The 14,616-nt window shown below is 44.9% G+C and overlaps 1 protein-coding gene across 4 annotated transcripts in view; it reads right to left on the bottom strand.

Moving 5' to 3' along the window:
- Positions 1-45: 45 nt before the first annotated feature.
- Positions 46-14,616, bottom strand: part of itgb4 (integrin, beta 4) — a 30,574-nt gene continuing 16,003 nt past the window's right edge. For 3 of the 4 annotated variants that reach the window (XM_036955706.1, XM_036955704.1, XM_036955705.1), the window contains 21 exons: positions 14,580-14,616; positions 14,407-14,465; positions 14,109-14,281; positions 13,822-14,001; positions 13,474-13,622; positions 13,135-13,342; positions 11,569-11,886; positions 11,288-11,457; positions 10,792-10,972; positions 10,418-10,555; positions 10,095-10,277; positions 8,238-8,366; positions 5,831-6,022; positions 5,359-5,532; positions 4,700-4,822; positions 4,157-4,306; positions 3,416-3,604; positions 2,896-3,051; positions 2,618-2,782; positions 2,137-2,418; positions 46-2,000 (listed from right to left, as the gene is read on the bottom strand). The exon at positions 14,580-14,616 is cut by the window's right edge and continues 67 nt beyond it. In XM_036955706.1, the coding sequence (XP_036811601.1) occupies positions 1,852-2,000; positions 2,137-2,418; positions 2,618-2,782; positions 2,896-3,051; positions 3,416-3,604; positions 4,157-4,306; positions 4,700-4,822; positions 5,359-5,532; positions 5,831-6,022; positions 8,238-8,366; positions 10,095-10,277; positions 10,418-10,555; positions 10,792-10,972; positions 11,288-11,457; positions 11,569-11,886; positions 13,135-13,342; positions 13,474-13,622; positions 13,822-14,001; positions 14,109-14,281; positions 14,407-14,465; positions 14,580-14,616 (3,505 nt within the window). In that variant the 3' untranslated portion in view covers positions 46-1,851. The remainder of the gene's footprint in view (positions 2,001-2,136; positions 2,419-2,617; positions 2,783-2,895; positions 3,052-3,415; positions 3,605-4,156; positions 4,307-4,699; positions 4,823-5,358; positions 5,533-5,830; positions 6,023-8,237; positions 8,367-10,094; positions 10,278-10,417; positions 10,556-10,791; positions 10,973-11,287; positions 11,458-11,568; positions 11,887-13,134; positions 13,343-13,473; positions 13,623-13,821; positions 14,002-14,108; positions 14,282-14,406; positions 14,466-14,579) is intronic. The other variant, XM_036955707.1, reaches the window with a different exon arrangement.

Raw genomic sequence — 14,616 nt, 5'->3', positions numbered from 1 at the left:
TGGTCTACAAAGGTTATGAGAATAGATAGAAATGCAACTATAGTATTGAGGTTCATATTCAATCTTTATTAAATGCCATAAAATGGACATGTCAGATATATAAAAAACAAACAGCAGATTATTGTATGAACGTTACACAAAGTAATTTATGAGTAGATATGATGACAAAGTATAAACATGTATTTTTGGTATATTTATGAAATATCATTACGACTTTTTATTTTATTTTATTTTTTTATCAAATTCAACTTTACATACAACCAGTATAATTATTTTTGCCATATATCTCACTAAGTGTAAGGACTTGTTACAATAGACAGTATTTAGAATTGAACCAAAGCACAGCATAGGTGTAAAAATACATTATAAAGAGAATACAATCTTTTTGTCACAAAACATATCCCTCTGAAATATCAGGACCAAGTTTTCTATCTATGCTAGAATATATTAGTTAGGCATAACATGCTTGTAGACCGAAGTACTCTTTTTAAAACAATTATACAGTAATGAGAAAAACATTTAAAGTATGAAATATGATGTTATGCTACATGCTTATGATGTTATATCTACATTATGGATTTATTAAAGACATGCTCCAGAACTTTGGCGACTAAGTATTTTTTAAAGCTCCTAATTTGGGCTGATGTGTCAATGTGTAGTTCATACAGGCATAATCTATGAGCAGAATTACTGTTTTACCTCAATTAGCCACCAAATTCCTAATTTGATAGCGATTGTTTTCTGGAAGCTGTACAGCTCCATTTTCTCTACATTTTGCCCCCGTGTGGGGCGAGTTTCAGCCAATGAGCTTCAGTCCCTCGCCATCTGAGTGACAGATAGCAAGATAGCACACACAGCATCGCGCGAGAGAGAGCAATGACGTGGTGCACATATCTGCAGACGTGTGACATAGTACGGAATGTTCGGGGACCACTTTTGGTTTGTGAGCGCTACCTTCAGAACTACTGGCTATAAGGTATACACAAGTACCAGAGAATCTCTTTAACTTTGTTCAGCATGGAAAATGTACAAAAAAAAAAAAATATGCAAAACCATAGGAAATATATTTTTACACAAACATTACATCGCAATACAGTATTTGGCATCAACATTTCAATTCAATCTCTTCTGACAAAGAAAACACGTCAGCCTAATATATTTCATGTTTGTAATAGTAATGACTGTGAGAATCACCAACAATCTAATAATACAATTCTCTATGAGCCCCTACAAACAAACATAGTTAAGTGTACTGGCAGGCGGTTGCTACTAAGATGAGACAACCTGTGATATGTGGTTGTCCCCACCTAGTTATCTTAAGATGAATGCACTAACTGTAAGTCCCTCTGGACAAGAGCGTCTGCTAAATGACTAAAATGTTTTTAAAAATGTAAATGCAATCAAATTAACAAACTGCAGCCATCTTGCAAGACATCTAGCAGCCAGCCGGTATAAACACTTGTACACTCTCCCTCCATTATCTCTCAGATAATCTCTGCCAAGAGATATTAACACCAGTGCGAGCTCTACTTTAAACTATTGTGATACGACTTCAGATTAGCGCAGTAGCCTAATCTAAAGCCTCTGGGCGTAATACCAGCTAGAACCAATAGAGTATGAGCATTGTGTATAAAAATGACAAACTTCCAACAAGACTGTGGGGGTAGTAGAGTTCTTTGAATGTAAAATATTTCCAACAAAATAGAAACAAGAGACAAAACTATAAACAAAATAATGAAATTAATCCCATGTCAGACAGAGGGCAGGACAGGATCCACTGTAACAGACAGAAAGGTGAGCATGGTGTGTTGGGCCCCAGGGACACCGCCATCTTGTTGTTGACCTTTGACCTCAAGCCTCATAGAACGACCTCTCGACCTTCTTGGTGACGCTGCTGGAGCCGGCCACCTGCATGCTCCTCTGGACCACCTCCTTAGTCACATGACGTGTTACCATCCCACTGGTCTCTGTGTGTTGGGAAGTCATCATCATACCGTCCCCTAGGGGTAGGAGAGGGAGTTAGTGTGTGAGAGAGAGAGAGAGACACTGTGTGTGTGTGTGTGTGAGGGATAGAGAGACACTGTGTGTGTCTGTGTGAAGGAGAGAGAGAGAGAGATAAAGAGATTAAATTGATACCTGAGAAGTAGGGGTCGTTGATCATGGTGTGTGTGACGTTGCTGTGGGTGCTGACCTCTGTCGGCAGTTGGAACACATCTCTCTTGGTCAAGGACTGACTGCTGTACTGAGACATACCTCCTAGGCCTTCTATTTGGGACATACCACCTAGGCCTCCTAGTTGAGACATACCTCCCAGGCCTTGTATTTGGGACATACCACCTAGGCCTCCTAGTTGAGACATACCACCTAGGCCTCCTATTTGGGACATACCACCTAGGCCTCCTAGTTGAGACGTGCTACCTACAGGGGAAAAAGAGAGACAGAGAATTCTAAACACAACATCATTCCAAATGTACAAAACGTATAGAATATCGGCTTCTAAATAAGAAACCCAGCATGGTCAATTTACAGTGAGTACCGACACATTATTCATTTCAATTTAAACACTAGATAAAAACCCTGGATAAAAAAAGAGTGTTTTAGGACTCTGTCCTCTTACCCCCTTCCTGAGACTCGATGGTGATGATACCCTCCCTCTCGGGCCCGAAGCCCTGCGTCGTCCTGGCCTGAACTTTGAACTTGTATGGCATGTTCTCACTCAGGTCCGGAACCGTCAGACTGGTCTCAGCGCTGTTACCGCTCACTTGGAAGGAACGCATGTCACCTGGAGGGGAGAGAGAGAGAGGAGGTGGGGATTAGAATATGAAATGAAAGTGAATGGTCATTTGCTAGCATTGTCCATAACAAATCTGATTTGGAATCAGCGCTCAGTCTCACCTCCTCCGTGCAGCTGTTCACAGGTGACCACGTAGCCCAGGATATCTCCGTTGGGTTTGCGGGGTTTGTCCCAGCTCAGCTGCAGTGCCTCGGGGGACAGAGCTGTGAATACCAGGGGGCCTGGAGCACTGGGGGTACTGAGAGTGAAGGGAGAACCTGAGGGAGAGGGGGAGAACGGGAGTTAGAGAGGATAGAGGTAAGGAACAGAGCTGTGAATATTAGGAGGGCTAGAGCACTGGGGGTGCTCAGAGTGAAGAGAGAAACTGGAGGGGGGAAAGACAGAGTGAGGAAGAGAGAAACAGAGAAACAGAGAGAAAGAGAGAGAGAGAGAGAGAGAGAGAGAGAGAGGGGAAGATAAAAAATAAGAAGGTGTAAAAAAGGGACAAAGGAGATTAAAGATAAAAAGAGGGAATTGGAGAGAGAAAGTAAATATAGAGTCAAACAGAAAGAGGTCAGGTGTGAATAAGCTAGCAAAGGAGTGTGGATAAAAATGGATCAACAGAGATGTATTGCTGATTACCTGGCATTGGACTGAGTGGGCTGTTGGGGTTGACGGCTGACTCTATGGTGATGACTCCCTCCCTCTCTGGTCCCCAGCCCTCCAGACTCTGAGCCTTCACCTTGAACAGGTAGGAGTGGTTAGGCAGCAGGTCCTGCACCACCACAGAGTTCTCTGCTGGGCTGGACACGTCTATACGCTTCATATCACCTGGAGAGAGAGACAAGGGGCTTTGATTACTGTAGAGCAGTGGTACTCAAAGTCTGGGTCGCAACCCCACTAAGGGGGTACTGCAGTGGGGTTGCCAATTGTTTTTTTTGGGGGGGGTTGGAACAAAAAATTAAGAGCAGAGATAATTGTATGGGACAATATACACACATTTTTGAGAAAGTTACTTAGAATTTTTATAATGTGTTATTTTCATTTTGAGATGAAAATGTAATGAATTTAATGTTATCTGTTGAAGTAAAAATCGGAATTGACCAATGTTAAGGCTGTCATTATATTTGGGGTGGGGGGTCACGAGAAGTTATTGTGGAAAAAATGGGGTCACTGAAAAAGTTTGAAGGTATGCTGGGACAAGGTATTGAGATCTAAATAAGTTGACAGGGCTAAGGAAACTGTTAAAGACACATTTCTTCAAATCCTAGTCAATAAAAACCAGAGAACTATGTTCACAAGTGAAAAACAACATTCTTCTTCTGCACATCAACAAAACACCATGTGTTTACAATGTGACACAAATCAGTCATGGGTCCATACCTCCATTGAGTAGCTGGTAGAGAACACAGTACCCCAGCACATCCCTGTCACAGTGGGGCTCCTGCCAGCTGACCTTCAGGGCCGTGGGGCCCAGGGCAGAGAACACCAACCTGGTGGGGGTGTCAGGGACCCCAGAGGCCAAACGAGAGTCTGACGGGAGAGAGAGAGGTCAGTGAGCTAGAGACAGACAGAGAGAGATGGGGGGAGAAAGAGGGGTCAGGGGTTAGGGGTTAAGTGGAGTCAAGTAAATTACAGGGGTTACATTGACAGTTAATAGGTAAGATTGGATTAGTGAGCGGGGAGTGAGCTCAATGGAGAGAGAACTAAAGAGAGAGAGAGAGGGAGAAAGAAAGAGAGAACTTTCCCTAAACCAAACATATCACTGCAAAAAACAGCTTTTGCGACACCAAGCCTTCCTCTCAAACCAGCAATGGGCGTGGTAAGTCCTACTATGAACCCACAGTGTAGCTTTAAGCCCTGCTATTGTCCCAGTGGTGTGAGAGAGGACAGCTCTGTGTGTGTGCTGCCGGCAGACGGACTCACCCTGGAGCACCCTGTCCAGATTCAGTAGCGCATCGTTGACATCCTCAGACTGGGTCCTGCCCCGCAAGACCTGAGACATACTGTAGCTGTACTGTGTCTGAGTGGGGCTGAAGCCATAAGTACCTGAGAACGCAGGGAGCGAGAAAAAAGGGAGCAAATGGACGAGAGAAGGAGGACAGGAGAGGGAGGGAAGTGAAGGAGTGGGAGAAGGAGCACAGGGAGGGGAGAGAAAGAGGTTAAGGGAGGGGAGAGGATCGAAGGAAAGAGAACGACAGAAGATAGAAAAGGGGAGAGCGACAGTCACCATAGCTCCTGCATAGCCCTGTACAGCCACCAGCCCCAATAATTGATAACTGACATCCAAGCCATCCGCCTCATGCATCTCCTCAGTAAACCTGTTGCAGATGATGTGTATATCTGAGATTTATAGCCCCGACTGCTACAGGCAAACAGATAAGCTTCTCCCAGCGTTCAATAGCAGAGGACAGAAATATCTAAATACTATGCAGTGGCATTTTCCTAAGCAAAAGCCTCGTAGTCAAAGACCTCGTCTCAGTGGCTCGCTGTAATATGCCTGTGACCTGGGACCTGTGTCAGTGTGGATCGTAAATGATCGGCTCTTTATGCTTCAAATACGCCTCAACTTCAACGAATCTTACTTTTGCCGTCTGTGTATCCCGACAATCCACTGGACAGGTCTCCTATGACGATGGAATCTCGGATGTTGTCGTCATACTCATAGTAACCTCGGTTCTCTGACCGCTTCCTCATGACAACATTCTCTATGCGCGTCCCGCCCCCGATCACCTGAGTGCGGGAGAGCAAGTTCCCTCCTGCAGGAGAGGAGAAGAAAAGACAGGAGTAGAATTATGATGAACCACCAGAGACATGGATACAGAACCGTGGAATTCTGGCATGCCTTCTGAGTGCAATGCCTTTCGAACTTTCGGTGTCAACACGTTGCCCATTGAAACTCGAAATCTCCCAAGTTTGCTGAACTCTGTAAAGTGTAGCTACTGTTCTGGTGAAGACAAGCCAGCTGGAATTTCTTGTCACTATCATACCATTGTAAGTCAACAGGAAGATTCAAAAGCTGACACAATCTAAGAAAGAATCTGCATCCATCCGTACCTTGTCCAGAGAGGTATGTTGTGGAGGACTCCGTAGTCATGGAACCTCCGGCCCCTCCTCTGTGGTTGGAGCTGAGGGTGGACATGGGAGACAGCTGGCTGTAGCTGGAAGACGACATGTTGGCACTGCGCGACATGGAATTATTTCCCCCGGGGAACAGGAAGTTTTGTTCCCACCTGCCGTTCATTTGGTCTGACAGACAAAGATGAGGAGAGACAGAGAAGTGAGAGGAGAACATAAAGAACATCAATAACATTCTGGAACCCAACGTAGCCCAAACCAAACATTCTGGAACCCAACATAACCCAAACCAAACATTCTGGAACCCAACGTAGCCCAAACCAAACATTCTGGAACCCAACGTAGCCCAAACCAAACATTCTGGAACCCAACATAACCCAAACCAAACATTCTGGAACCCAACATAACCCAAACCAAACATTTTGGAACCCAACGTAGCCCAAACCAAACATTCTGGAACCCAACATAACCCAAACCAAACATTCTGGAACCCAACATAGCCCAAACCAAACATTCTGGAACCCAACGTAGCCCAAACCAAACATTCTGGAACCCAACATAACCCAAACCAAACATTCTGGAACCCAACATAACCCAAACCAAACATTCTGGAACCAAAACAATTGATTCAAGTGCATCGATAGCAACAAATCACAACGAACTGCAAGAGAAATGGCCACCTTACAACCTCAGACGGCACACAGGGACATATTTTTGCTATCACCACCTTCACACCCATGAGAAGCCTTTACACAAGCTTTAAAAGATGCCTCCTTTCCAGGGTCTCTCTCCACAGAGAGGTGTAAAGAGGACAGACAGAGGAGACAAACAGGCACCTGGAAAAGCCTGTCCACGATCATCAACTGGAGGCGGGGCAGTTGATGCCTGGAACCCTCTGTGGGGTGGAAGGTCGCGAGGTGCAGCAGGGGTAGGGATAAGAGTAGAACCAGGTGGCAGTTTCAGGGCAGATGGCAGACGTGAGGAAAGGCGCATGCTGATGATTAGCGATCTGAAGACTCAGGCTCATCTTAAAGGATCCCCGATCGTGCATATTTTGTGAAGCCAGAGAGGAGATGATAAGGGGGCACTGCAGCTGCTTTGGAGGTTGGTGGCTGCCATGCACAGTAGCTGGCATGCTATCTTTCTGTCTATCTGTCTGTCTTGTCTGGCTGTCTAGCACTCCAGGTAGGTGGTCTTCACCTTTCAGGGATGGGGTCTGTGCTCGACTGGGCCGGGGAGTCTCGTCAGTGCTGGTGTCTGTGTCTGTGCTGAGGCGGTAGGGGATCACATCCACATGCCTCTTCCAGGACACCGAACGCAGGTCCAGCTTGGAACCCACCAACTTGATAAAGCCTTGTTATGGAGGGGAGAAGCAAGCAGGGTGGGTGGGTGGGTGATGGTCTGGATTGATAGTTTGCATGGCAGTTGTTGTTTTTGTGAAGCGTGGTGATTGGTGAAATGGCGAGCGATGGAAGGAGTGAAGGAGGGAGGAGGAAGAGGAGGAGGCAGCATGTAATGTAGCTTCGGTGATATCTACAACTACAGATGTCTGGAGGCTTTCAGCAATCACAGATTTCTTTGCAGTTTGGATCAATGGTAGGAAAGGTTTGACTGGCACGGGGAAAAAAGCCATGAAGAAGAAAATAAAGACTGGTATGAAGACTGGCATGATAGAACCCAAAGCCATGAACAAGAAAATAAAGACTGGTATGAAGACTGGCATGATAGAACCCAAAGCCATGAAGAAGAAAATAAAGACTGGTATGAAGACTGGCATGATAGAACCCAAAGCCATGAACAAGAAAATATTCTGATGATCTCATGAGATGTAAAATAAATGTCAGTTTCTTAAAAGACACCTCAGAGAGAGAAAGGGAGAGGGGGGGGGACGAAACAAATAAAGAGAAAGAATGAAGAAAGAGGCAGAAAGAGAAGGAAGAAAGAGTGCAAAAAGAGAGAGAGAAGGGTGGAGGAGGCCCTCATTTTTGTATGCCCCTTGACCATGACACTGTAAGACCTTTTCTGTTTTCATTTATTTTCTTTCTCTCCTTCAGTGAGCAGAGGACTGGACGACAGAAGATGGATAGACAGATCTTTCTTTGCATGGAACCCATCTATAACAGTCCTGTCCTATCCAGTCTGCATTCACTTGGTTTCACAGAGCAGTGAAGCTCACTGGCTTAATGAGGGGGCTACTACCCAATATGTATACATCTAAAACAGTGAGCTTCATCCCCAGTAGTGGTTACTTAGCAACAGCTATTCTTCATGGGATCCACTGAAAACACACTACAGAACCACAACACACAGTACGCCACTGAAGGTAGGCTGCGGAGAGACAGGCTCCCGAGAGCCAGCTAAGGTGGCGTAGTCTGTGGGCACCCACCTTCGTCTGAGACGCTGGGTCTCTTGGAGCCTGTTGGCGACCTCAAGACCTCGCTGCTGTACATCAGGTAGCCGTCGTACTCATCCCCCGCCTCCGCGTCCACTATTGGGATGTCTGGGATGATAGGGACTGCAGGGAGAGAGGGAGGAGACTCAAACTATGGTCATGCTAAAAGTATTAAATTCAATATAGTGTCCTATAGTAGGAGACAGCACAATTCAATATAGTATCCTATAGTAGGAGACAGCACAATTCAATATAGTATCCTATAGTGGGAGACAGCACAATTCAATATAGTATCCTATAGTAGGAGACAGCACAATTCAATATAGTATCCTATAGTAGGAGACAGCACAATTCAATATAGTATCCTATAGTAGGAGACAGCACAATTCAATATAGTATCCTATAGTAGGAGACAGCACAATTCAATATAGTATCCTATAGTAGGAGACAGCACAATTCAATATAGTATCCTATAGTGGGAGACAGCACAATTCAATATAGTATCCTATAGTAGGAGACAGCACAATTCAATATAGTATCCTATAGTAGGAGACAGCACAATTCAATATAGTATCCTATAGTAGGAGACAGCACAATTCAATATAGTATCCTATAGTAGGAGACAGCACAATTCAATATAGTATCCTATAGTGGGAGACAGCACAATTCAATATAGTATCCTATAGTAGGAGACAGCACAATTCAATATAGTATCCTATAGTAGGAGACAGCACAATTCAATATAGTATCCTATAGTGGGAGACAGCACAATTCAATATAGTATCCTATAGTAGGAGACAGCACAATTCAATATAGTATCCTATAGTGGGAGACAGCACAATTCAATATAGTATCCTATAGTAGGAGACAGCACAATTCAATATAGTATCCTATAGTAGGAGACAGCACAATTCAATATAGTATCCTATAGTAGGAGACAGCACAATTCAATATAGTATCCTATAGTGGGAGACAGCACAATTCAATATAGTATCCTATAGTAGGAGACAGCACAATTCAATATAGTATCCTATAGTGGGAGACAGCACAATTCAATATAGTATCCTATAGTAGGAGACAGCACAATTCAATATAGTATCCTATAGTGGGAGACAGCACAATTCAATATAGTATCCTATAGTGGGAGACAGCACAATTCAATATAGTATCCTATAGTAGGAGACAGCACAATTCAATATAGTATCCTATAGTGGGAGACAGCACAATTCAATATAGTATCCTATAGTAGGAGACAGCACAATTCAATATAGTATCCTATAGTAGGAGACAGCACAATTCAATATAGTATCCTATAGTGGGAGACAGCACAATTCAATATAGTATCCTATAGTAGGAGACAGCACAATTCAATATAGTATCCTATAGTGGGAGACAGCACAATTCAATATAGTATCCTATAGTAGGAGACAGCACAATTCAATATAGTATCCTATAGTGGGAGACAGCACAATTCAATATAGTATCCTATAGTAGGAGACAGCACAATTCAATATAGTATCCTATAGTAGGAGACAGCACAATTCAATATAGTATCCTATAGTGGGAGACAGCACAATTCAATATAGTATCCTATAGTAGGAGACAGCACAATTCAATATAGTATCCTATAGTAGGAGACAGCACAATTCAATATAGTATCCTATAGTAGGAGACAGCACAATTCAATATAGTATCCTATAGTAGGAGACAGCACAATTCAATATAGTATCCTATAGTAGGAGACAGCACAATTCCGGTCCTTGAGGGCTGCAGCAACAGTTGGTTTTCATTGGTTCATTTGAGGATTTATTTTCCACAAAACAGCAACGCAGTACCCTTATAGGAACTCACTGGACATGGGTCTGACGGGCTGTGAGGCCAGGTTGATGGTTGCCTCTCTGAATGGACCCCAGCCAACGCTGTTCTTAGCCCGGACCTTATAGCAGTAGGTCTGGGCTGACTGCAGGTTCTCAATTAGCAACATCCTCTTCTTAGGGTTGTCTATCTTAACCTTCTTAGCTACACCCATCGGCTCTACAGGGGGAAGGACGAGGGAGAGGAGAACACAGAGATCCCATTAAATGATTGAGTTCTAATATGTACGCGTCAGAATGTCTTAGAAGCACAGGCATTAAGAGGCATTCGGTGATTCTTCGATTTGATTGGTCACTCACTTGTGTTGTCATTGATGGGTGTGTAGAGGACCTCGTAGTTGGTGATGACACCGTTGGTCTCGGCAGGCTCTGCCCAGCTGACCTGAGTGACAGTTGGACTGATGACGTTGAACGCAAGACGACCGGGCTCACTGGGGACTGGAGGAGGAGAGGAGAGAGGGATGAGGGGAGGAAAGAAAGAAAGGAGGAAACATTTATCACAAGGTAGGAAAGAGGGGAAAACCATCGACACAATCGTTGAGCTTACATCCTGTGTCGACCCAACAATATTCAACAAGAAAGAAAAAAAACTGTCCACAATCCTAGAAGTGTTATTTGTGAAAGACAATAAATGTAGTCCATATTTGACAGGAACAGGAAGTGTGCTCACTCACCGTCCTCCAGGGTCTGACAGGGCACCATGTCGCTGTAGTTTCCGTTTCCCAGGGCGTTGTAGCCACACACCTTCATCTCGTAGTCACAGAAGGGGTACAGGTTGGTCAGCTCAGCGTGGGTGGTCTTCACATCTATCACCTGGCCATCAGTCTCAGGGTCCCCATAGATCCAATACTTTACCTGGTGACCAGGGAGAGGGAAACAGAAGATGTAGAAAACACAGGTGAAACACTGGTTGGAATGAACACTCTTCCAACGTTTGTTTGTGTACTCCAAAATTACACTCCAAAGATTTTTGGAAAATAATCTCCTAATTTCCAACAGCAAAAATTGGCAGGTGGGTCAAGGGGGCGAATCTAATGAGTTCCTCTGTTGATGAACTATGCTCCTCACGGGGTAAAAGGGTTTAAGTCGAGGTAAGTTAAGTATGACAGTTCCTCTCAGCACCTCGCAGTCCAAGGGGTTAGATCTTGAGGGGGGGGGGGGGTTCCTTACCTTGTAGCCCAGGGGGCTCCCTAAGGGGTCCCAGTTGAGACGGATGTTTCGTGGGCCAGTGGCTTTAGCCTTCACGTTGGTGGGAGAGAAGAGACGACCACCAGGAGACATGGCTGTCCGGTTGATGAAGTCCTTACCCTGCTGCTGCTTCTGGGCAATCTCTGGTAGTGCTGAGGGAATACACTTATTTTAGTGATGCACATCTCATGCATCAGATTCCTTATAGATACCCCATACTGTATGTGTGTGTGTGTTTCAGTGTCTGTTTCTGTGTGTATTACCTCCATCAGTAATCGTGACCATTGTTGTCTTCCTCTCCCCGACCGCAGCGTTCGTACTGGGGTCAAACAACTCCAGCTGGAACATTTCTGGTTTGACCGGTCCAGGGTGAGGGCGTGGGTCGATCACGATGTTCTTCTCAGTCTCCCCGGGAGAAAACTTGAGGGGACCGGACAGCTCGAAGCGCTTGGCATTGCGGGTCTTCCAGTGGACGGTGGCTGGCCCCTCCTGGTTGCGTGTGCGGACCACGGGGATGGAGTAGGTTGGGTCAGCTGTGGAGAAGTTCTGGGTGCTCTTCATAAACATCATCACACTGGGCTCTGAGGGAAGCAACGAGAGAGGAAGTGTGTTATGGCCATCTTACAGAGGAGGAAGTTATGGCTGGCTTTCTAAACTCAAATGAGGCTGTTACCCATGCTCTCAACACCCAAGATAATAATGTCCGGGACCTGTTGTGCGACGCTCTCCTGTGAACTGACGAAGATCCAAAGAAACACTGTTATATTAAAACTTTTGAAATGATCAAAATAATATACAGGTTTCTTTCTTTTTTCATGCTATGTGATACACCCTGGACCACCTGGTTGGTCAGTGATAGTGACAGTAGTATATAACCTCACTCCTGGTTGGTCAGTGATAGTGACAGTAGTATATAACCTCACTCCTGGTTGGTCAGTGATAGTGACAGTAGTATATAACCTCTCACCTGGTTGGTCAGCTATAGTGACAGTAGTATATAACCTCTTAACTGGTTGGTCAGTGATAGTGACAGTAGTATATAACCTCACCTGGTTGGTCAGTGATAGTGACAGTAGTATATAACCTCTCACCTGGTTGGTCAGTGATAGTGACAGTAGTATATAACCTCACTCCTGGTTGGTCAGTGATAGTGACAGTAGTATATAACCTCTTAACTGGTTGGTCAGTGATAGTGACAGTAGTATATAACCTCACTCCTGGTTGGTCAGTGATAGTGACAGTAGTATATAACCTCACCTGGTTGGTCAGTGATAGTGACAGTAGTATATAACCTCACCTGGTTGGTCAGTGATAGTGACAGTAGTATATAACCTCTCACCTGGTTGGTCAGTGATAGTGACAGTAGTATATAACCTCACCTGGTTGGTCAGTGATAGTGACAGTAGTATAAAACCTCACCTGGTTGGTCAGTGATAGTGACAGTAGTATATAACCTCACCTGGTTGGTCAGTGATAGTGACAGTAGTATATAACCTCACCTGGTTGGTCAGTGATAGTGACAGTAGTATATAACCTCTCACCTGGTTGGTCAGTGATAGTGACAGTAGTATATAACCTCACTCCTGGTTGGTCAGTGATAGTGACAGTAGTATATAACCTCCCCTGGTTGGTCAGTGATAGTGACAGTAGTATATAACCTCTCACCTGGTTGGTCAGTGATAGTGACAGTAGTATATAACCTCTCACCTGGTTGGTCAGTGATAGTGACAGTAGTATAAAACCTCACTCCTGGTTGGTCAGTGATAGTGACAGTAGTATAAAACCTCACCTGGTTGGTCAGTGATAGTGACAGTAGTCTATAACCTCACCTGGTTGGTCAGTGATGGTGACGGTGGTTCTGGGGTAGCGTCCCAGCTTGGCTCCCTGTCTTGGGTTACTGAGGTCCATGACAAATTGTTTGACCTGTGTGTCCTTCAGCAGACCGTCTCCCTCTCCCAGCTCCAATAGACGCACAGGGACAGTCTGCTGGGTCTCCCCTGGCCCGTAGGACAGTTCCCCATCCACTGTCACATAGTCCTGGCGAGAGAGGGAAGAGTAGTTAGGATTGGAAAAAGAAACAGTCACTTAGACTAATGAAAGGTGTGATATTGCTGTCTTTTAGTGTGTGTGTGTGTGTGTGTGTGTGTGTGTGCGCTCGCGTGTGTTACCTTCTTGTCCTTGGCGGTGAGGTCTCGGGTGCGGTAGGTGACCTGTGTGTGTCCGTCCTCTATGATCTCTCTGCTAATGGGGATGTTAGCCACTCTGTCCTGTCGGCTGTAGGTGTAGGAAGGCTGGAGGAACGACATAATACTCTTGGCTGGAGAGGAGACAAAATACACAATTATGAGCTAAATAAGGTCAGGGGAAGAACACAAAATAAAAGAGAAATACACACATTTTCACTGGAAATAAATAGTAAGAAAGTGTTTTGTAATGCTATATGGTTTTGAAGAATCATGTGTGTGTAAGAGTATGGAGGTCAGGGATTAGATAAGGCTCCTCTGATTGGCTCTCACCGTGTTCTTTGATGATGGTGATGTTGACGAAGCGTTTCCCTATCTCAGCGATGCCCAGAGGAACGTCCACCGCCTCCACCTGCAGCTGCTTCTTATCATCGTCATCTTCCTTGATGAAGAGCGGCACGCGCACATCCACCGTCTCCACCCCCTCCTGGAACTCCACGGCACCAGCCGCCTCTGCAGAGAGAAGAGAGAGAGAGAGAGAGAGCGAGATGGAGAGACAGTTAATAAACTCCCAACACACAGACATACACACAGACATACACACAGACACAAACACACACCTCTGTCTGTGGCCACTGTGTAGTAGCCCGGCACCACTTTGAGATCTTGGAAGTTTCCAGACTGGACGTTTCTCTCAGTCAATTTGACGATGTCGGGGTAGCTGGAGCGAGGAGCGGACACGACTGTGTCTACAATTGTGTGGTCTTTTCTTTTACCAGCATTTCTCTGTAATCTGAAACACAACCAGAATATCAGTAATGACATGAGGAAATAGGATTTAGACGACGTGCACAAAAATGACTTACATTGTAATACATTCAAGAGGGATTGAAAGTCATCCTGATATAAGTGTCTCACCTAAATTTGGTATTCTGAACCCTCTGGGCTCCAGGAACATGCTTGTACACTTCATTCAGCTAAACAGAGAGGACACACATAAAGTATACACAGGCAATCCACTGTCACAAGGGTGGTCATACAATACTGTAGATTAACACCCAGCTTGCTCACACTCACACAAACACACTCACGTTGTCATCAACCTCCCTGCGCAGCATCTCCGTGTCT

The sequence above is a fragment of the Oncorhynchus mykiss genome, chromosome 20 (assembly GCF_013265735.2).
Source record: "Oncorhynchus mykiss isolate Arlee chromosome 20, USDA_OmykA_1.1, whole genome shotgun sequence".
NCBI lineage: Eukaryota > Metazoa > Chordata > Actinopteri > Salmoniformes > Salmonidae > Oncorhynchus > Oncorhynchus mykiss.
The sequence above is the reverse complement of the archived record's forward strand: the minus strand, read 5'-3'. Positions and strand labels throughout refer to the sequence as shown.